At 44.7% G+C, this 23,856-nt stretch overlaps 2 protein-coding genes across 2 annotated transcripts; both read left to right on the top strand.

Annotated features, from left to right (window-relative positions):
- The first annotated feature begins 18,340 nt into the window (after positions 1–18,340).
- On the top strand, positions 18,341–19,099 carry LOC109734203 (heavy metal-associated isoprenylated plant protein 46). The gene is made up of 3 exons (XM_020293414.3): positions 18,341–18,457; positions 18,536–18,614; positions 18,724–19,099. Exons 1-3 carry the CDS (start codon positions 18,452–18,454, stop codon positions 18,984–18,986), a joined length of 348 nt encoding a protein of 115 aa, XP_020149003.1. The 5' UTR covers positions 18,341–18,451; the 3' UTR covers positions 18,987–19,099.
- A 2,972-nt stretch (positions 19,100–22,071) lies between these two features.
- Positions 22,072–22,926, top strand: LOC109734204 (heavy metal-associated isoprenylated plant protein 46). The gene is made up of 3 exons (XM_020293415.4): positions 22,072–22,324; positions 22,420–22,498; positions 22,576–22,926. Exons 1-3 carry the CDS (start codon positions 22,319–22,321, stop codon positions 22,830–22,832), a joined length of 342 nt encoding a protein of 113 aa, XP_020149004.1. The 5' UTR covers positions 22,072–22,318; the 3' UTR covers positions 22,833–22,926.
- Positions 22,927–23,856: the final 930 nt, after the last annotated feature.

Below are 23,856 nucleotides of genomic sequence, written 5' to 3'. Positions count from 1 at the left end.
TGAACCTATGCATAGGGGTTGGCACACGTTTTCGTCTTGACTCTCCGGTAGAAACTTTGGGGCAGTCTTTGAAGTACTTTGTGTTGGTTGAATAGATGAATCTGAGATTGTGTGATGCATATCGTATAATCATACCCACAGATACTTGAGATGACATTGGAGTATCTAGGTGACATTAGGGTTTTGGTTGATTTGTATCTTAAGGTGTTATTCTAGTACGAACTCTATGATAGATCGAACGGAAAGAATAGCTTCGTGTTATTTTGATACGGACTCTTGAATAGATCGATCAGAAAGAATAACTTTGAGGTGGTTTCGTACCCTACAATAATCTCTTCGTTTGTTCTCCGCTATTAGTGACTTTGGAGTTACTCTTTGTTGCATGTCGAGGGATAGTTATATGATCCAATTATGTTATTATTGTTGAGAGAACTTGCACTAGTGAAAGTATGAACCCAAGGCCTTGTTTCCTAGCATTGCAATACCGTTTACGCTCACTTTTATCATTAGTTACCTTGCTGTTTTTATATTTTCAGATTACAAAAACCTATATCTATCATCCATATTGCACTTGTATCACCATCTCTTCGCCGAACTAGTGCACCTATACAATTTACCATTGTATTGGGTGTGTTGGGGACACAAGAGACTCTTTGTAATTTGATTGCAGGGTTGTTTGAGAGAGATCATCTTCATCCTACGCCTCCCATGGATTGATAAACCTTAGGTCATCCACTTAAGGGAAATTTGCCACTGTCCTACAAACCTCTGCACTTGGAGGCCCAACAACGTCTACAAGAAGAAGGTTGTGTAGTAGACATCAGCCTACTCTCTTCAAGGATGCCCGTAAGTTTGTCTTGCTTGTGATGAATGTCAAAGAATTGGTAATATCAGTAGACGTCAGGAAATGCCTACGAATTATTCACTTGTTATTGAACCATTTGATGTTTGGGGCTTTGACTACATGGGACCGTTTCCTTCCTCTAATGGGTATACACATATTTTAGTTGTTGTTGATTACGTTACTAAGTGGGTAGAAGCTATTCCAACTAATAGTGTTGATCATAACACCTCTATTAAGATGCTTAAAGAAATTATTTTTCCGAGGTTTGGAGTCCCTAGATATCTAATGACTGATGGTGGTTCACATTTTATTCATGGTGCTTTTCGTAAAATGCTTGCTAAGTATGATGTTAATCATAGAATTGCATACCCATATCGCCCACAGTCTAGTGGTCAAGTAGAATTGAGTAATAGGGAGCTCAAATTAATTTTGTAAAAGACTGTTAATAGATCTAGAAAGAATTGGTCCAAGAAACTTGATGATGCATTATGGGCCTATAGAACTGCATATAAAAATCCTATGGGTATGTCTCCATATAAAATGGTTTATGGAAAAGCATGCCACTTACCTCTCGAGCTAGAACATAAGGCATATTGGGCCATTAAAGAGCTCAATTATGATTTCAAACTTGCCGGTGAAAAGAGGCTATTTGACATTAGCTCACTTGATGAATGGAGAAGCTAAGCCTGTGAAAATGCCAAATTGTTTAAAGAAAAAGTTAAAAGATGGCATGACAAAATGATACAAAAGCGTGAGTTTAATATAGGTGATTATGTGTTGCTATACAACTCTCATTTAAGATTTTTTGCAGGAAAACTTCTCTCTAAATGGGAAAGTCCTTACGTTATCGAGGAGGTCTATCGTTCTGGTGCCATAAAAATCAGTAACTTCGAAGGCACAAATCCGAAGGTGGTGAACGTTCAAAGGATCAAACATTATATCTTAGGTAATCCCATAAATGTTGAAACCAATATGATTGAAACCGTAACCCCGGAGGAATACATAAGAGACACTTTCCAGAACGTTTCAGACTCCGAAAAGGAATGGTACGTGGTATGGTAAGTAAACCGACTCCAAAACAGTTCTAATGGCAATTTTTCTCCATTTTGGAATATTTAAGAAAATAGGAAAATAAGAAGTAGTCCGGGAAGGACACGAGGCTTCCACGAGGGTGGGAGGCGTGCCCTACCCCCTGGGCGCGCCCCCTGCCTCATGGGCACCTCGCGCGCTTTCCGGACTCCGTTTTCTTGCACGATACTTCTTTTGGTCAGTAAAAAAATCATTATATAATCTCCCAAGGGTTTTGACCACCGTACCACGCAAATATCCTCTGTTTTTGTTTCGAGCTGTTTTCCGCCGCAGATTTGGAGCGAGATGTCATCTTAGGATTCCGACAGAGAGAGCTATGTCTCACACCTCATTGCTGACCCAAAGACCTATGGGGATCTATCTCCTTGTGGTCGAACTACGGATGAGGAGGATGCTCATTTGATGAGGATCAACGATTCAAGTTCAGAGGAGGAGGATTTCCCTCTACCTCAACCTGGGGATATGCACGTGAAGTTCAAGAAGTCTAGTCTCCCTAAGAGGGCTAAACTATCTAACAATCGATCTATTCCTTTTCGTTTTCAGCAGAAAAGCAAAGGAGATTTATGTGACAAGATCTTGAAGCTGGAGTCGGAGGTCGATGATTTAAAGGAGGAAATTGCTCTTCTCAATTACAACATGAAGAAGCCGAAAGCACGATTTACATCATCAGCAACTCCATCATCACCACCTCCGAAGAAAGAGATATAATCACATGGGTATGGGCACTCCCCTTGGCAGCTGCCAAGCTTGGGGGAGGTGCCCTAGTATCGTATCACCATCACACTCCTATCTTTACCGTTTTTCTTAGTTCGATCCTTTTGGTAATATCTTGATCTAGTAGAATAAAGTTTTAGTGTGATTTAGTTTTGAGTTTTTCCTTAATGATCCCGTCTATGTAATCGAGTCCGTGAGCAATTTATAATAAAGATTAGTGTTGAGTCAAGGGCTTGATTATCTTGCTATGATCTTTAGTGAATAAAAGAAAAAGAAAAAATAAAAAGAAACAAAGAGATCATATTGATCTTATGAAGAGTAATGACTTCACATATAAAGAGTATGATGATTAAAAGTTGTTGAGAGTTGACAAACATAGTTTTGGTCATTGTTGCAATTAATAGGAAGTAATAAAGAAAGAGAGGTTTCACATATAAATATACTATCTTGGACATCTTTTATGATTGTGAGCACTCATTAAAATATGACATGTTAAAGGGTTGATATTGGACAAGGAAGACAACGTAATGGGTTATGTTTTCTTATATCTGAAATAAAGTATATTGTCATGGATCATCCAACATGTTGAGCTTGCCTTTCTCCCTCATGCTAGCCAATTCTTTGCACCAAGTAGAGATACTACTTGTGCTTCCGAATACCCTTAAACCCAGTTTTGCCATGAGAGTCCACCATATCTACCTATGGATTGAGTAAGATCCTTCAAGTAATTTGTCATCGGTGCAAGCAATAAAAATTGCTCTCTAAATATGTATGATTTATTAGTGTGGAGAAAATAAGCTTTATACGATCTTGTGATGTGGAAGAAATAAAAGCGATGAACTGCATAATAAAGGTCCATATCACAAGTGGAAATATAAAGTGACGTTCTTTGGCATTAAGATTTCGTGCATCCAACCATGAAAGTGCATGACAACCTCTGCTTCCCTCTGCGAAGGGCCTATCTTTTACATTTACCTTATGCAAGAGTCATGGTGATCTTCATCTTTCCTTTTTACATTTTATCCTTTGGCAAGCACATTGTGTTGGAAAGATCCTGATATATATATCCAATTGGATGTAAGTTAGCATGAATTATTATTGTTGACATTACCCTTGAGGTAAAAGGTTGGGAGGCAAAACTATAAGCCATCTTTCTCTGTGTCCGATTAAAACTCCATAACCACAAGTATTGCGTGAGTGTTAGAAATTGTGAAAGACTAAATGATAGTTGAGTATGTGGACTTGCTGAAAAGCCCTTATATTGACTCTTTCTGATGTTATGATAAATTGCAATTGCCTCAATGACTGAGATTATAGTTTGTTAGTTCTCAATGAAGTTTTTGATTCATACTTGACATTGTGGATATATTCTTACTTTAGCATCAGAAATCATATGACAATATATATATATATATATATATATCTATATATATATATATATATATATATATATATATATATATGTTGTTGCTATAAGAATGATCATGATGCCCTCATGTCCATATTTTATTTTATCGACACCTCTATCTCTAAACATGTGGACATATTTATCGTTATCGGCTTTCGCTTGAGGACAAGCGAGGTCTAAGCTTGGGGGAGTTGATACGTCCATTTTGCATCATGCTTTTATATCGATATTTATTGCATTATGGGCTGTTATTACACGTTATGTCATAATACTTATGCCTATTCTCTCTTGTTTTACAAGGTATACATGAAGAGGGAGAATGCCGGCAGCTGGAATTCTGGGCTGGAAAAGGAGCAAATATTAGAGACCTATTCTGCACAACTCCAAAAGTCCTGAAACTCCATGGAAGTCATTTTTGGAAATAATAAAAAATACTGAGCGAAGAAAATACCAGAGGGGGCCCACACCCTGGCCACGAGGGTGGGGGCCCGCCCTACCCCCTGGGTGCGCCCCCTGCCTCGTGGGCCCCCTGGCAGGCCTCCGGTGTCCATCTTCTGCTATATGAAGTCTTTCGTCCGAGAAAAAATCATAAGCAAGCTTTCGGGAAGAAACTCCGCCGCCACGAGGCGGAACCTTGGCGGAACCAATCTAGGGCTCCGGCAGAGCTGTTCTACCGGGGAAACTTCCCTCCGGGAAGGGGAAATCATCGCGATCGTCATCACCAACGATCTTTCATCGGGAGGGGGTCAATCTTCATCAACATCTTCACCAGCACCATCTCATCTCAAACCCTAGTTCATCTCTTGTATCCAATCTTTGTCCCAAAGCCTCAGATTGGTACCTGTGGGTTGCTAGTAGTGTTGATTACTCCTTGTAGTTGATGCTAGTTGGTTTATTTGGTGGAAGATCATATGTTCAGATCCATTATGCATATTAATACCCCTCTGATTTTCAACATGAATATGCTTTGTGAGTAGTTACGTTTGTTCCTGAGTACATGGGAGAAGTCTTGCTATAAGTAGTCATGTGAATTTGGTATTCGTTCGATATTTTGATGAGATGTATGTTGTCTCTCCTCTAGTGGTGTTATGTGAACGTCGACTACATGACACTTCACCATTGTTTGGGCCTAGAGGAAGGCATTGGGAAGTAATAAGTAGATGATGGGTTGCTAGAGTGACAGAAGCTTGAACCCTAGTTTATGCGTTGCTTCATAAGGGGCTGATTTGGATCCATATGTTTCATGTTATGGTTAGGTTTACCTTAATACTTCTTTTGTAGTTGCGGATGCTTGCAATAGGGGTTAATCATAAGTGGGATGCTTGTCCAAGTAAGGACAGCACCCAAGCACCGGTCCACCCACATATCAAATTGTCAAAGTACCGAACGCGAATCATATGAACGTGATGAAAACTAGCTTGACGATAATTCTCATGTCTCCTCGGGAGCGCTTTTCAATATATAAGAGTTTGTCCAGGCTTGTCCTTTGCTACAAAAAGGATTGAGCCATCTATTGGAAATATGCCCTAGAGGCAATAATAAATGGTTATTATTATATTTCTTTGTTCATGGTAATTGTCTATTGTTCGTGCTATAATTGTGTTATCCGGAAATCGTAATGCATGTGTGAATACATAGACCACAACGTGTCCCTAGTAAGCCTCTAGTTGACTAGCTCGTTGATCAACAGATAGTCATGGTTTCCTGACTATGGACATTGGATGTCATTGATAACGGGATCACATCATTAGGAGAATGATGTGATGGACAAGACCCAATCCTAAGCATAGCTCAAAGATCGTGTAGTTCGTTTGCTAGAGCTTTTCCAATGTCAAGTATCTTCTCCTTAGACCATGAGATTGTGCAACTCCCGGATACCGTAGGAGTACTTTGGGTGTGCCAAACGTCACAACGTAACTGGGTGACTATAAAGGTACACTACGGGTATCTCCGAAAGTGTCTGTTGGGTTGGCAGGGATCGAGACTGGGATTTGTCACTCCGTATGACGGAGAGGTATCTCTGGGCCCACTCGGTAATGCATCATCATAATGAGCTCAATGTGACTAAGGCGTTAGTCACGGGATCATGCATTGCGGTACAAGTAAAGAGACTTGCCGGTAACGAGATTGAACAAGGTATTGGGATACCGACGATCGAATCTCGGGCAAGTAACATACCGATTGACAAAGGGAATTGTATACGGGATTGATTGAATCCTCGACATCGTGGTTCATCCGATGAGATCATCGTGGAGCATGTGGGAGCCAACATGGGTATCCAGATCCCGCTGTTGGTTATTGACCGAAGAGGCGTCTCGGTCATGTCTGCATGTCTCCCGAACCCGTAGGGTCTACACACTTAAGGTTCGGTGACGCTAGGGTTGTAGAGATATGAGTATGCGGAAACCCGAAAGTTTTTCGGAGTCCCGGATGAGATCCCGGACGTCACGAGGAGTTCCGGAATGGTCCGGAGGTGAAGAATTATATATAGGAAGTCAAGTTTCGGCCACCGGGAAAGTTTCGGGGGTCACCGGTATTGTACCGAGACCACCGGAAGGGTCCCGGGGGTCCACTGGGTGGGGCCACCTATCCCGGAGGGCCCCATGGGCTGAAGTGGGAAGGGAACCAGCCCTTAGTGGGCTGGGGCGCCCCCCATGGGCCTCCCCCCTGCGCCTAGGGTTGGAAACCCTAGGGTGGGGGGCGCCCCACTTGCCTTGGGGGGCAAGTCTCCCCCCTGGCCGCCGCCCCCCATGCAGATGGGTTCCAGGCCGGCGCCCCCCCCCTCCCAGGGGGCCTATATAAAGGGGGGAGGGAGGGCAGCAATACTACAGCCTTGGGCGCCTCCCTCCTCCCCTGCAACACCTCTCCCTCTCGCAGAAGCTCGACGAAGCCCTGCCGAGATCCCGCTACATCCACCACCACGCCGTCGTGCTGCTGGATCTCCATCAACCTCTCCTTCCCCCTTGCTAGATCAAGAAGGAGGAGACGTCGCTGCTCCGTACGTGTGTTGAACGCGGAGGTGCCGTCCGTTCGGCACTCGGTCATCGGTGATTTGGATCACGGCGAGTACCACTCCATCAACCTCGTTCATTGGAACGCTTCCGCTCGCGATCTACAAGGGTATGTAGATGCACTCCTTTCCCCTCGTTGCTAGTATACTCCATAGATGGATCTTGGTGAGCGTAGGAAAATTTTAAATTTCTGCTACGATCCCCATCAGTGGTATCAGAGCCAGGCCTATGCGTAGTTACTATGCACGAGTAGAACACAAAGCAGTTGTGGGCGTAGATGTTGCCAATTCTTCTTGCTGCTACTAGTCTTATCTTGTTTCGGCGGTATTGTGGGATGAAGCGGCCCGGACCGACCTTACACGTACGCTTACGTGAGACAGGTTCCACCGACTAACATGCACTAGTTGCATAAGGTGGCTAGCGGGTGTCTGTCTCTCCCACTTTAGTCGGAACGGATTCGATGAAAAGGGTCCTTATGAAGGGTAAATAGAAATTGGCACATCACGTTCTGGTTTCACGTAGGTAAGAAACGTTCTTGCTAGAAACCTATTTAAGCCACGTAAAAACTTGCAACAACAATTAGAGGACGTCTAACTTGTTTTTGCAGCATGTGCTATGTGATGTGATATGGCCAGAAGATGTGATGAATGATATATGTGATGTATGAGATTGATCATATTCTTGTAATAGGAACCACGACTTGCATGTCGATGAGTATGACAACCGGCAGGAGCCATAGGAGTTGTCTTTATTATTTTGTATGACCTGCGTGTCATTGTATAACGCCATGTAAATTACTTTACTTTATTGCTAAACGTGTTAGCCGTAGAAGTAGAAGTAATTGTTGGCGTGACAACTTCATGAAGACACAATGATGGAGATCATGATGATGGAGATCATGGTGTCATGCCGGTGACGAAGATGATCATGGTGCCCCGAAGATGGAGATCAAAGGAGCAAAATGATATTGGCCATATCATGTCACTATTTGATTGCATGTGATGTTTATCATGTTTTGCATCTTATTTGCTTAGAACGACGGTAGTAAGTAAGATGATCCCTTATAATAATTTCAAGAAAGTGTTCACCCTAACTGTGCACCGTTGCGAAGGTTCGTTGTTTCGAAGCACCATGTGATGATCGGGTGTGATAGATTCTAACGTTCGCATACAACGGGTGTTGACGAGCCTAGCATGTACAGACATGGCCTCGGAACACACGCAATACACTTAGGTTGACTTGACGAGCCTAGCATGTACAGACATGGCCTCGGAACACGGAGGACCGAAAGGTCGAGCATGGGTCGTATAGAAGATACGATCAACATGGAGATGTTCACCGATCTTGACTAGTCCGTCTCACGTGATGATCGGACACGGCCTAGTTAACTCGGATCATGTTTCACTTAGATGACTAGAGGGATGTCTATCTGAGTGGGAGTTCATTGAATAATTTGATTATATGAACTTAATTATCATGAACTTAGTCTAAAATCTTTACAATATGTCTTGTAGATCAAATGGCCCACGTTGTCCTCAACTTCAACGCGTTCCTAGAGAAAACCAAGCTGAAAGATGATGGCAGCAACTATACGGACTGGGTCCGGAACCTGAGGATCATCCTCATAGCTGCCAAGAAAGATTATGTCCTAGAAGCACCGCTAGGTGAAGCACCAATCCCAGAGAACCAAGACGTTATGAACGCTTGGCAATCACGTGCTGATGATTACTCCCTCGTTCAGTGCGGCATGCTTTACAGCTTAGAACCGGGTCTCCAAAAGCGTTTTGAGAAACATGGAGCATATGAGATGTTCGAAGAGCTGAAAATGGTTTTCCAAGCTCATGCCCGGGTCGAGAGATATGAAGTCTCCGACAAGTTCTTCAGCTGTAAAATGGAGGAGAATAGTTCTGTTAGTGAGCACATACTCAGAATGTCTGGGTTGCACAACCGCTTGTCTCAGTTGGGAGTCAATCTCCCGGATGACGCGGTCATTGACAGAATCCTTCAGTCGCTTCCACCAAGCTACAAGAGCTTTGTGATGAACTTCAATATGCAGGGGATGGAAAAGACCATTCCCGAGGTATATTCAATGCTGAAATCAGCGGAGGTGCAGATCAGAAAAGAACATCAAGTGTTGATGGTGAATAAAACCACTAAGTTCAAGAAGGGCAAGGGTAAGAAGAACTTCAAGAAGGACGGCAAGGGAGTTGCCGCGCCCGGTAAGCCAGTTGCCGGGAAGAAGTCAAAGAATGGACCCAAGCCTGAGACTGAGTGCTTTTATTGCAAGGGAAGTGGTCACTGGAAGCGGAACTGCCCCAAATACTTAGCGGACAAGAAGGCCGGCAACACAAAAGGTATATGTGATATACATGTAATTGATGTGTACCTTACCAGTACTCGTAGTAGCTCCTGGGTATTTGATACCGGTGCGGTTGCTCATATTTGTAACTCAAAACAGGAACTGCGGAATAAACGGAGACTGGCAAAGGACGAGGTGACGATGCGCTCGGGAATGGTTCCAAGGCCGATGTGATCGCCGTCGGCACACTACCTCTGCATCTACCTACGGGGTTAGTTTTAAACCTCAATAATTGTTATTTAGTGCCAGCTTTGAGCATGAACATTGTATCTGGATCTCGTTTAATTCGAGATGGCTACTCATTTAAATCCGAGAATAATGGTTGTTCTATTTATTTGAGAGATATGTTTTATGGTCATGCCCCGCTGGTCAATGGTTTATTCTTGATGAATCTCGAACGTGATGTTACACATATTCATAGTGTGAATACCAAAAGATGTAAAGTTGATAACGATAGTCCCACATACTTGTGGCACTGCCGCCTTGGTCACATTGGTGTCAAGCGCATGAAGAAGCTCCATGCAGATGGACTTTTGGAGTCTCTTGATTACGAATCATTTGACACGTGCGAACCATGCCTCATGGGTAAGATGACCAAGACTCCGTTCTCCGGAACAATGGAGCGAGCAACCAACTTGTTGGAAATCATACATACCGATGTGTGCGGTCCAATGAGTGTTGAGGCTCGCGGAGGATATCGTTATGTTCTCACTTTCACTGGTGATTTAAGTAGATATGGGTATGTCTACCTAATGAAACACAAGTCTGAAACCTTTCAAAAGTTCAAGGAATTTCAGAGTGAGGTTGAGAATCAACGTGACAGAAAAATAAAATTCTTACGATCAGATCGTGGTGGAGAATATTTAAGTCACGAATTTGGTGCGCACTTAAGGAAATGTGGAATCGTTTCACAACTCACGCCGCCTGGAACACCTCAGCGAAATGGTGTATCCGAACGTCGTAATCGCACTCTATTGGATATGGTGCGATCTATGATGTCTCTTACCGATCTACCGCTCTCATTTTGGGGCTATGCTTTAGAGACTGCCGCATTCACTTTAAATAGGGCTCCGTCGAAATCCGTTGAGACGACACCGTATGAATTATGGTTTGGGAAGAAACCTAAGCTGTCGTTTCTAAAAGTTTGGGGATGCGATGCTTATGTCAAGAAACTTCAACCTGAAAAGCTCGAACCCAAGTCGGAGAAATGTGTCTTCATAGGATACCCTAAGGAAACTATTGGGTACACCTTCTACCTCAGATCCGAAGGCAAGATCTTTGTTGCCAAGAATGGGTCCTTTCTGGAGAAAGAGTTTCTCTCGAAAGAATTGAGTGGGAGGAAAGTGGAACTTGATGAGGTGATAGTCTCCCCTTCCGAACCGGAAAGTAGCGCAGCGCGGGAAGATGTTCCTGTGGTGCCTACACCGACTGGGGAGGAAGTTAATGATGATGATCATGAAGCTTCGGATCAAGTTACTACTGAACTTCGTAGGTCCACAAGGACACGTTCCGCACTAGAGTGGTACGGCAACCCTGTCCTGGAAATCATGTTGTTAGACAACGGTGAACCTTCGAACTATGAAGAAGCGATGGCGGGCCTGGATTCCGACAAATGGCTAGAAGCCATGAAATCCGAGATAGGATCCATGTATGAAAACGAAGTATGGACTTTGACTGACTTGCCCGATGATCGGCGAGCCATAGAAAACAAATGGATCTTTAAGAAGAAGACAGACGCGGATGGTAATGTGACCATCTATAAGGCTCGACTTGTCGCTAAGGGTTATCGACAAGTTCAAGGGGTTGACTACGATGAGACTTTCTCACCCGTAGCGAAGCTGAAGTCCGTCCGAATCATGTTAGCAATTGCCGCATACTATGATTATGAGATATGGCAGATGGACGTCAAAATGGCATTCCTTAATGGCTTCCTTAAGGAAGAATTGTATATGATGCAGCCGGAAGGTTTTGTCGATCCTAAGAATGCTAACAAAGTATGCAAGCTCCAGCGCTCAATCTATGGGCTAGTGCAAGCATCTCGGAGTTGGAACATTCGCTTTGATGAGATGATCAAAGCGTTTGGGTTTACACAGACTTATGGAGAAGCCTGTGTTTACAAGAAAGTGAGTGGGAGCTCTGTAGCATTTCTCATATTATATGTGGATGACATACTATTGATGGGAAATGATATAGAATTCTTGGAAAGTATAAAGGCCTATTTGAATAAGTGTTTTTCAATGAAGGACCTTGGAAAAGCTGCTTATATATTAGGCATCAAGATCTATAGAGATAGATCAAGACGCCTCATAGGTCTTTCACAGAGTACGTACCTTGACAAGATATTGAAGAAGTTCAATATGGATCAGTCCAAGAAGGGGTTCTTGCCTGTATTGCAAGGTGTGCAATTGAGCACGGCTCAATGCCCGACCACGGCAGAAGATAGAGAAAAGATGAGTGTCATCCCCTATGCCTCGGCCATAGGGTCTATTATGTATGCCATGCTGTGTACCAGACCTGATGTAAACCTTGCCGTAAGTTTGGTAGGAAGGTACCAAAGTAATCCCGGCATGGAACACTGGACAGCGGTCAAGAATATCCTGAAGTACCTGAAGAGGACTAAGGATATGTTTCTCGTTTATGGAGGTGACGAAGAGCTCGTCGTAAAGGGTTACGTCGACGCTAGCTTCGACACAGATCTGGATGACTCGAAGTCACAAACCGGATACATGTATATTTTGAATGGAGGAGCAGTAAGCTGGTGCAGTTGCAAGCAAAGCGTCGTGGCGGGATCTACATGCGAAGCGGAGTACATGGCAGCCTCGGAGGCAGCACAGGAAGCAGTCTGGATTAAGGAGTTCATTACTGACCTAGGGATGATTCCCAATGCGTCGGGCCCGATGACTCTCTTCTGTGACAACACTGGAGCTATTGCCCTTGCGAAGGAGCCCAGGTTTCACAGGAAGACCAGGCATATCAAGCGTCGCTTCAACTCCATTCGTGAAAGTGTTCAAAATGGAGACATAGATATTTGTAAAGTACATACGGACCTGAATGTAGCAGATCCGTTGACTAAACCTCTCCCTAGAGCAAAACATGATCAACACCAGGACGCAATGGGTGTTCGATTCATCACAATGTAACTAGATTATTGACTCTAGTGCAAGTGGGAGACTGTTGGAAATATGCCCTAGAGGCAATAATAAATGGTTATTATTATATTTCTTTGTTCATGGTAATTGTCTATTGTTCATGCTATAATTGTGTTATCCGGAAATCGTAATGCATGTGTGAATACATAGACCACAATGTGTCCCTAGTAAGCCTCTAGTTGACTAGCTCGTTGATCAACAGATAGTCATGGTTTCCTGACTATGGACATTGGATGTCATTGATAACGGGATCACATCATTAGGAGAATGATGTGATGGACAAGACCCAATCCTAAGCATAGCTCAAAGATCGTGTAGTTCGTTTGCTAGAGCTTTTCCAATGTCAAGTATCTTCTCCTTAGACCATGAGATTGTGCAACTCCCGGATACCGTATGAGTACTTTGGGTGTGCCAAACGTCACAACGTAACTGGGTGACTATAAAGGTACACTACGGGTATCTCCGAAAGTGTCTGTTGGGTTGGCACGGATCGAGACTGGGATTTGTCACTCCGTATGACGGAGAGGTATCTCTGGGCCCACTCGGTAATGCATCATCATAATGAGCTCAATGTGACTAAGGCGTTAGTCACGGGATGATGCATTGCGGTACAAGTAAAGAGACTTGCCGGTAACGAGATTGAACAAGGTATTGGGATACCGACGATCGAATCTCGGGCAAGTAACATACCGATTAACAAAGGGAATTGTATACGGGATTGATTGAATCCTCGACATCGTGGTTCATCCGATGAGATCATCGTGGAGCATGTGGGAGCCAACATGGGTATCCAGATCCCGCTGTTGGTTATTGACCGGAGAGGCGTCTCGGTCATGTCTGCATGTCTCCCGAACCCGTAGGGTCTACACACTTAAGGTTCGGTGACGCTAGGGTTGTAGAGATATGAGTATGCGGAAACCCGAAAGTTGTTCGGAGTCCCGGATGAGATCCCGGACATCACGAGGAGTTCCGGAATGGTCCGGAGGTGAAGAATTATATATAGGAAGTCAAGTTTCGGCCACCGGGAAAGTTTCGGGGGTCACCGGTATTGTACCGGGAGCACCGGAAGGGTCCCGGGGGTCCACCGGGTGGGGCCACCTATCCCCGAGGGCCCCATGGGCTGAAGTGGGAAGGGAACCAGCCCTTACACTAGTAGAAAAGGGGGCTTTTGTCCCGGTTGGTAAGGGCCTTTAGTCCCGGTTTTTGAACCGGGACTAAAGGGTCGTTACTAATGCCTCCCCCCTTTAGTCCCGGTTCTTACACGAACCGGGACTAAAGGCCGTCCACGTGGACGCAGCCTGGAGCTCCACCTTTAGTCCCGGTTGGTGTTACCAACCGGGACTAAAGGAAATTTTATGATATTTTTTTTTGAAATTTTTTTGTCGAATTTTTTTATTTTTTTTTTCAAATTTCTGAATTATTTTAACCTCTAATCTCTAATCACCACCCCTCATCATGCTCAATTTATCCTCTAATCTCTAATCACCCCTCATCATTCCAAATCATATAACTTCCCGGACGGTCACCCATCCTCTCACTACTCCAGCCTGAGCACGCTTAACTTCCGGGTTCTATTCTCCCTCGTTTCCAAGTCTGCACTTGTTGTTTTCCTGACAATAGTAAGATGTTAATTCTATTAACCCTCAGGAATTTAGCTTGAGCATGAAGTGACACATTTCACTGTTTGAGTTTGAAACTATTGTTTTAAAAAACAATAATTATTTAGTAACACTAATATTTCTGGAATAATTAGTTTGACCATTGTTTGACCACAGTTTGATCAGATTTGACCAAAATTCAAAAAAAACTGAAATAATTATTTAGTAACACTAATATTCTAGAATAATTAGTTTGACCATTGTTTGACCACAGTTTGACCACAATTTGAATTTTTTTGAATTTTTTTGCCTCTCCAGATAATAAAAGCCCCGTATCTTTTTTTCTGTTAGGTTTTTGAGGATTTTGAAAATGTTTAACTAGGTTCCCCCGGTTAAATTCGGATGTAACTTTTCGAGTAGATGATTTTTCATATAAAAAACTTTTTCATCCGAGTTTGTATGCAAAAGTTATGCCCATTTTAAGAAATTCCAGAGAGATTTTGCAAATAAAGTCGAAATTCGTATTTGTTAATTTTCCCAACAACTAGACCACATATCACAAGGGAAACTTATTTTATTTTATTTTTTTGACATTTCCATCATTTTCTTTTGTTTTTTCTAAAACTGAAAAGGCGGTCCACCGGGGGGGGGGGGGTAGAGTTTGCAAATGGGACCTTTAGTACCGGTTCGTGCCATGAACCGGTACTAATGCCTCAAAGCCCATTAGTACCGGTTGGTGCCACCAACCGGGACTAATGGGCATCGCACCCTTTAGTCCCGGTTCGTGGCACCAACCGGGACTAAAGGGCCCAGGTGAACCGGGACTAATGCCTTAGCCGCACGAACCGGGATAAATGCTCACATTAGTCCCGGTTCGTGACTGAACCGGGACTAATGTGAAAACTGCCCTGTGACCAAAGCCCTATTTTCTACTAGTGTTAGTGGGCTGGGGCGCCCCCCATGGGCCTCCCCCTGCGCCTAGGGTTGGAAACCCTAGGGTGGGGGGCGCCCCACTTGCCTTGGGGGGCAAGTCTCCCCCCTGGCCGCCGCCCCCCATGCAGATGGGTTCCAGGCCGGCGCCCCCCCTCCCAGGGGGCCTATATGAAGGGGGGGAGGGAGGGCAGCAATACTACAGCCTTGGGCGCCTCCCTCCTTCCCTGCAACACCTCTCCCTCTCGCAGAAGCTCGACGAAGCCCTGCCGAGATCCCGCTACATCCACCACCACGCCGTCGTGCTGCTGGATCTCCATCAACCTCTCCTTCCCCCTTGCTGGATCAAGAAGGATGAGACGTCGCTGCTCCGTACGTGTGTTGAACGCGGAGGTGCCGTCCGTTCGGCACTCGGTCATCGGTGATTTGGATCATGGCGAGTACGACTCCATCAACCTCGTTCATTGGAACGCTTCCGCTCGCGATCTACAAGGGTATGTAGATGCACTCCTTTCCCCTCGTTGCTAGTATACTCCATAGATGGATCTTGGTGAGCGTAGGAAAATTTTAAAATTCTGCTACGATCCCCATCACCATCTTGCTGCACTTTATTTACGCTTGTTACTTGTCACTCGTTACAAATTACCTTATCACAAAACTATCTGTTACCGATAATTTCAGTGTTTGCAGAGAATACCTTGCTGAAAACCGCTTATCATTTCCTTCTGCTCCTTGTTGGGTTCGACACTCTTACTTATCGAAAGGACTACGATAGATCCCCTATACTTGTGGGTCATCAAATAACAAAGTCTTTAAGAGGCTCATTACAACGCACACATCATTGCGCTAATTCTCTTAATTTTTTACATGGTATCCGAGCACAAATCTGATGACTGCCCAGTATTGGAGGAACATATGTCCTTTGCTATTACTTATGGAGTTTGTAGTCGTAAGTTGATGTTCTTCAAGTCACAACGTTCTTCAAATCACAGCGATCTGATTCTTACAGACCTTTCCTAGAGAGTGCATGAACATGAATTGTTTGGTTTTCCGGTGGATCTCTCTCAGTTACACAAGTTCTGTAACAGCTTCAATGGCTGATCAACGCAAACTTTTGGTGGTCCGTTCGAGAGCTAGACAAAGATGTTTTCAAAGTGGATTTTCTGGCAAAAGCTGGTTCATCATGATTGATGGTTTTTTGCATATGAAAATTCCGGATTGTCCTTGCTCTCTTCAATTTGATGAGTGTGCAAGTCACAAACATGTTGGTTACTCTATAGAGGGGACTTGGGTGAGGTTTAATGATGTATTCGTCGAAGTTATAACTTCAAGGCACTTTGGATTATAGGTTCTGTCACTGGCAAGACCAAAGCTCTCGCTATGTCATCTACTTGCCAGCACGATGTCCTTCGTGCACTTGTTATGGTAATCAGTGTGGCGGAGATTCCACAATTTGTTGACCGGTACGGTGGTGGTCAGTGCGCTTGCCATTGTTATGGTGGTCAATGTGTTTGCCATTGCATCTCCGTTTCCTGCAACTTCCTCGACAAAGTCTATGACATCATCTTCCCCAACACCATCCTCAACCATGTCATTGCATGCACTGCATGTAAGGTTCTGTTCGTTATGCATGCATGATGAGTTCTTCGTAACCTTTCTCGAGCATAGATGTCACGAAACCCAGATCATCTACCTTTATATCGGAACATCAGGCCACTTGCGCGTCCTCATCTTTGCCCAACACAACCTCATCGCTAACATTTGCGTCCCCTTCCCCAACTACGTCGGCCACCGGACTACACCTTCACCTTTTATCCATGTTGTTTTGTGTTGCCACTGTCCCCGAGAGCTCATTTGCTACTCTTTCCGGCGCGCAACTTGTGATGTTCCCTATTACGCACGCACTATACAAGCAAAACCGACGCACGCCTTCGTCCCAACGTGTCCTAGGGCCTGGCAAAACCGACAGAACGTCTCGTCTACAATAGTTTTGACGACATCATCTTTAGCATTGACACCCTCAACGATGACATCCTTAATCACGTCATTGTCTTCTTCCTGGCGCGTCCACTATGTCCCCAACTCATTGGTGCTTCCTTGTGCCCGCGGCTCCATGTACTGCTACCATGACACCAAAAACCCCAACCTCAACATTGACCATGGTGTCCCCTTGCACGACTACCTCGACTAGCTACATGCTATAGTGGCCCATGCTTTCGGACTACCTCGGCTAGCTAAATGCTATAGTGGCCCATGCTTTCGGATACCTCGACATCGACAGAAAGGGCTATCAGCGCGACACTTCATCGTCTACTACACTCTCGCTATAAATGTAAGGGCCGGGGATGTCAAACCGTCAATTTGAACCTTCGGTTTCTCTCATGTCTGATCGTGAGCGACGCTCATGTTGTTTGTGATGCTATCACTATGACCAAGGGGGGGGGGGGGGGGTTAGAGTATATTGGCTTGGCATATTTATATGTATTTTGTGGGAATATATTTGTAATCGGACTACCATAACCATATTCATTCTGAGTAATATCTGTCCGCTGTCAACAAGTCTTCCGTATATAAACAAAAAATGACCTCTGTCAACAAGTCTTCAGTAGCAAGACCCGATCGACGTTGACTAGTTGTGTTCTAAAGATATAACCACTGAAATCTTCAAGCTTATATTTCAATGTTCTGCCAGGCACACATCGACTATTCTAGGTTTGACAGAGTCCAACAAGGAGGGGCACCGTGAAATCCTTTGCCGGTAGGGTTGCGCCCATACGACATATCACTGACTTTCTTGCCTGGTTCTCACACTTAATATGGTTTTGCTTAGGCAGTTAATTAGCACTGAGCACTGATAGACGCAACAACCGATCTCGGCCCGTTCTATCTACGTACGTGCATCCGCAGAGCCGCGGCTTCGCAGAAGGGAAGCGCACCGTGGCCAACAGGCAATTGCAATTGATGGCTCGCTCACGCTCAGACATATCATCGGAGTCATTTTCTAATGTATTCTGGCCATGACCGGAAAAATCAACCGGGAGAGCTCGTGCTCAGGACGCGTTTACTTACTTTTGGATCCTTGTTGTTCACTAACCGGGAGCTTATCTGCTGCCGCTGCTGGGAATGTTCTTACAACAAAGCTGGTGGCTCATATTAGTCTTCAGTCTTCACTAGTACCAGGTCCACTATCCCCCTCACCCCGACCCCACGTAACTGCCCTGTACTATATAAACAACAGCAGTGGCCATTGCTGTGCTCTCCACAGACATCATAAGACGCCTCGATCGAACACGAACCTTTCCAAAGATTCTCCTTGATCGGCATCTAAACAACGAACCAGCGGCACCCAATGAAGGTAAAGAGCTGCTTCAGTTTCTGCCTGGTTTTGAGCACTTACTAGCTCTTGAGCTGAACCTTCTTGTTGTTGTTGCAGCAAAAGATTGTGATCAAGGTGAGCATGTCATGCGACAAGAGCCGGTCGAAAGCCATGACGATGGTCGCCAAAGCGAACGGTATGCATGCATGCGCTAATTCTTCACGTACACGTATGTTTACCCTTGATATTTTATGGGTCAGCGATGCTAACATGGGCCGCAAGCGTTCTCTCTTCTCTGGGTGCAGGGGTGAGCTCGGTGGGGATAACCGGCGACAGCAAGGACATGCTGGAGGTGGTCGGCAACGGCGTCGACCCGGTGTGCCTCGTCGGCTGCCTCCGCAAGAAGTACCACGACGTTCACCTCGTCAAGGTGGAGGAGGTGAAGGACGACAAGAAGAAGGATGAGAAGGAGGACCCGCCGCCGTACTGGTACCACCACCCATATGGGCCATACCCGCCTCACATGGTCGTGTGCGACGAGCCCACCACCCCCTGCGCCATCATGTAATTGCCAAATAGCCAGATGCCCAGTTCGCCATTTGGAGAGGCCGCAAGTTTATCCACCATTTCGGGCTATTGGCAAATTGGAAGAAATAAAGAAACGTATACCCCAGATCTGAATTCCTTGCCCCCTTCGCGATGTTCGTACTACGTGCTGCCTCTGTGATCTGGGCTTCCGAATGTGCCAAGCCAATCTGTAATGACCTGGTCACTACTCACTAGAATGGTTTGCGTCTGAAGACGTTGGAGTCAAACAGCGTGCATGTAACAGTCAATGCGTCAACTGCAAGAAAAATGTAAAACGTCACACCACTATGCCCTCGGCGCCAGGTCGTTGCGTCTGGTGTGGTCTCCCACTCTAGCATTTTCGATCTTTTCTCTAGAGAAATTTCATAAAATTATAGCATCTACAGCCAGACCTGACAAATCCGGCTCCTCAAACGTCCGCGGACGCGACCGGCACTGACCGATCACACCTCATACTTGGTGCTGTGCATCCGAGTCTCTCATATTTCATCCCCTAAATCCATACTTGTGCTATGCGCCCATGTGGGAAGGGTTTTTTTTTTTTGACCAGTTACTGACCGGACCGTCCGCCCGGGCGTTTGAGGGGGGTTTGGGGAGCCTGGCTATATATGCTCTTAGAGTAAGTCTAACATACGCGTCATATTCATATCCTCCTATATCATTTCGGAGGTGTTTGTATTTTTTTGAAAGCTATGGAGGCCGTGTGCAAACTTAAAGTCGCCATAATCCGAGCTCTATATTTTGCGGACTCGCCTGTCTATATTTATGTTCTTTTCCAAATAAAGAAATTGTACAATACTTTTTCACATTGGCTTTTCAATTTCCACCAGCGAAACTTGCTCTCAACATCACATAATAACCAAAATTGAAATAACCTAAAACATAAACAGAAATTGAACAACATTTTTACTTCAGCCTACTCTTCCATTTGAAAGTGACCTCACGGGCAGGGGATATTTCAGCTCTTTCCACTTCTGCGGTCAGACGGTCATTGAACAACTATGCATCTTTGATGCAGGAGAATGCCATAGCTTTGTAGCCCTCTTGTGATCGCGGCATCCATTTCTACCATTGTGGCTGTCGTCACACAACTTTTTTAGACAAAGGGTGAATTTTATTATTCAAAATAAAGCATCAAATAAATACAATCAAAATGAGTACACACCGATTCTAAAATAAATGAGTACACACTGGGCATCTGCATAGTTAGGATGCACACAACCAACACCAACTCACGCACATAAAAAAACTCGAGACCAAAGCACAAATAAAATAACCTGAAGCGATCAAATCCTGGACGACTCTTTATTATAACTGTTAAGTTTTCCTTGTTTCTATGTAGTTCAGGAGTGACCTTTGGACGGAAAATTACAGGTTGGCACGTATGGCTTTGCTTCCATAGGACAATGAACTTGTTCTAGGTGGCTCAAAATAAAACGAGAGCACACGCTTTCTGGAATAAAGTACGTGAAGAAGAGTATTACCGTGGAATGGGGCGGTCGGCATGGTCAAAAGTAACTGACTAAGACTAATGCGGTTATGTTCAGTCAAAACATCTGAATAAGGTTCTCTAAAAAAACATCTGAATAAGGACAGTGCCATGGAAAAATAAGCATTTTTACTGACGAAAACAACACGCATGAGCTTTGGTAATTTACTACATAAAGAGAGAGAGAAAAGAGCAGAACAGAAACTTGAAACAACCACCACTCTACGAGTTCATCGGAAGGTTGGACACGCAAGGAAAACAAACAGTGGTGATAGCCACGACATTCTGCGGTGATTTCATAAAAATTGAGTCTTCTCTAAAAAGAGGTTGATTTTGTGCTGGACAATGTTTTCAGTCTTCACAGTGGTGTTGTTTTCTTTGGTGGGGTAAACGAGTGCTCAAAGTGGCGCCCAAAAGTCCAGACCAATAAAAATTATTACAAGCGGAGATTGTTGATGTCAGATTGTCCCGATATACACAATTCCCAATTATTAAACAAAAAGGATGGTTACCCACTTCGGGGATACCTTAGGGAGCACGGCGGTCAGACAGTGTATCAGGGAAACCATGCGCATAAGGGATGTACAAATGGCTCGTTTTCCCCTAGAAACTTTTGACAGAAAGTGCACTAAGACAATGTATCAGGGAAACCATGTGCCTTTTGTGGCAGCCAAATCACCATCATATCTACAGAGATATGATTAGGCAATCACGAGCTCTGAGTCCAGTTATTTAATAAGCAGAGGAAGAAGTGACGTACGATTCATAACGTCATACATGGAACTCAAAGGTGTAGAGAGCTTTCTCAAGGAACGGGTTTACACCGAGGTTGTCATGTTCATACTACCTTTGAAGCAACAACGTAGAAGTGCTTAGAGCACTAAGCAAGAGATTGGACAGTTTGGTGCTGTCCACGGCCTCCCGGGAATTACCTTGCAGGACGGTAATAGTGCGTCTTGTGGTGTCTCAGAAATAACCATCAGTTGCATATACAATTTGCGTTAGTTTATCTATATATATTTCTTTTCTTTGCGAGCGTTAGTTTATCTCTTAATCCACCTTTTTTTAGTTTGGAAAAACGGAACACGCTAACCCATCAATTGAAAATCAGTTACCTCGTGCTCAAACACGACCAGTCGTTTGCTCTAGTTTCACATCTACGTCAGAAAGAGAACCGCATCTTCACAGTATAACTGTCAAAAAATGTGGGTGTAGCCTTTATTATTCTCTTATCCGTCTTTCTAATTCATGCACTATACATATTTACCATCATACTTGTACTGCAAACAAAGCAAGACTGTCAGGATAGTATACTAGTCAGTCAATCAGGCAACTAAACTAACCTTCAGAAAAGAGAAACAGACGAACATGTCAAGAGAAACACGGAGATGCAGCACGGATTTAAATAACAGACGCCAAAGAATCAACGTCAGAGATGAAACGCGGTTTCCGAAGGCGCAGCAAGCAAGGCAGCCTCGCGGAGTCAAGTCTTGATCCATGCCGCACCAACCATTGATAGACGGAAGCCGCGGTTGTGTGGTTGGGGATTAATTAAGTCGGACAGGCTCCAGAGTCTTCTCAAGGCAGAGTACGTCAAGTACACTCCCCGCCGGGCATGCGGGCCGTGCTTGCGCTGTAGTATAAGTAGGAGGGTCAGAGACAGACTCTGAATCATTCATCATTACCCACCATTCTCCCGGTCTCCATTCAGAACCTAGACTACTGCCTCAGCCTCCAGTTCTGCACTTCTCGCCTGAAATCTTCTGTCCGCGAGCTCGCACTGCCCACCGGTCTCTCGCTCTCATCTGTAGCAGAGGGGCAACATGAAGGTGACTACACTTTTCTGAATTTCTGCTACTGATACCCGTTGCTCTCCTCTCCTGAATGTTACTGACACAAGTATGCTCTGCTTCTTTTCTTTCAGCAAAAGATGGTGATCAGGGTGCACATGACGTGCGACAAATGCCGGTCCAAGGCAATGGGCTTGGTTGCCTCCATATACGGTGAGCTGTGGTTTACTTCGCCGGATTGTATGTCATATCAGTCAAGCCTTCGAACTAACTGAAACTTGATGGTGCAGGAGTGGAGCGTGTGGAGATACAAGGCGACGACAGGGACCGGCTGGCGGTGGTCGGCGACGGGGTGGACGCCGCCAACCTCACGGCCTGCCTTCGGAAGAAGGTGGGGAACGCGGACCTCCTCACAGTGGAGGCGGTCGTTCCCGAGAAGAAGCCGGCACCGGCATCGGAGACCACCGAGGCTCCGTGGTATCCCGGCTACTACTCCTGGCCGGCAGGGGCCTACTCCCACTGCTATCCGTACACGTACACCATGTAGTAATCTCTTGTGTGTCTGCGGTATTTATCGAAGATTGATCCATGTAATGATTCCCAGGGAAATGAATTGACTCATGCACTACCGATCTTCTTCATTTCTGGGGGAAAAAAGGATCCTCCTTGATTTCAATAACGAAACCATTGGATAATTAATCATATAAAGTCTTGACAGAAAAATAAACTAGGGACACACTACATCTGCTTTACAGCCTGCTACGATGAACATAGTTTAGAACGGACTATCAACATGGGCACACAAAGATAACAGCGACGACAAAAGCAGAAGCAAGCTCCCATGTCTTCCTCAGCTAATGCGTCTTCCTGTAGGTCCATCACCCATGCATTAAGGCCCTGTTCGGTACCACTCCGCTCAACAACTCTGGGAGCGTAGTTGGCGGAGCTGCAGTGTAAAACGGAGGAGTTGCAGTTTCCCCGCTCCGCAGATTCCGGGAGCGGGTGATTACCGAACATGGTCTAACTGTACGAAACATCTCTCCTGAATAAACATAGCACGGACTACTGTGGTTAATTTCACGATCAATACATCTGAATAAGGATAGTGCCATAAGAAAACTATAAGCGTTGTTTGCTGAAAAAACAAGCACGCATGAGCATTAGTAATTCACTACATAAAGAGGGGGAAAAACAGAACACAAACTTATGCAACCACTACCACTCTACCAGGGTCCAAGGAAAGCTGGACACGCAAGGAAAAGAAACAGATGATAGCCACAAAATTCTGCAGTGACTTCATAGAAGTCGATTCTGCGCTAAAAAGAAGTTGATTCTGTGCTGGACAATGTTCTTCAGTCTTCACGGTGGCGTTGTTTTCTTTGGGTTGATGTCAGATTGTCCCGATCTCCACAATTCCCGATTATAAATATAAAATGGGATGGTTACCTACTTTGGGGATAACCTTAGGGAGCACCGCACCAAGACTAAATCTGAGACTGTTTTTCCTTATACAGTACTTACATAAGAAGAAAAGGTCGTTAGTGACTTAAGCTACTTATTTTGAACATCAG

The sequence above is a fragment of the Aegilops tauschii genome, chromosome 2 (assembly GCF_002575655.3).
Source record: "Aegilops tauschii subsp. strangulata cultivar AL8/78 chromosome 2, Aet v6.0, whole genome shotgun sequence".
In the NCBI taxonomy this organism is placed as follows: Eukaryota; Viridiplantae; Streptophyta; class Magnoliopsida; order Poales; family Poaceae; genus Aegilops; species Aegilops tauschii.
This window is presented reverse-complemented; position numbering and strand designations above follow the sequence as displayed.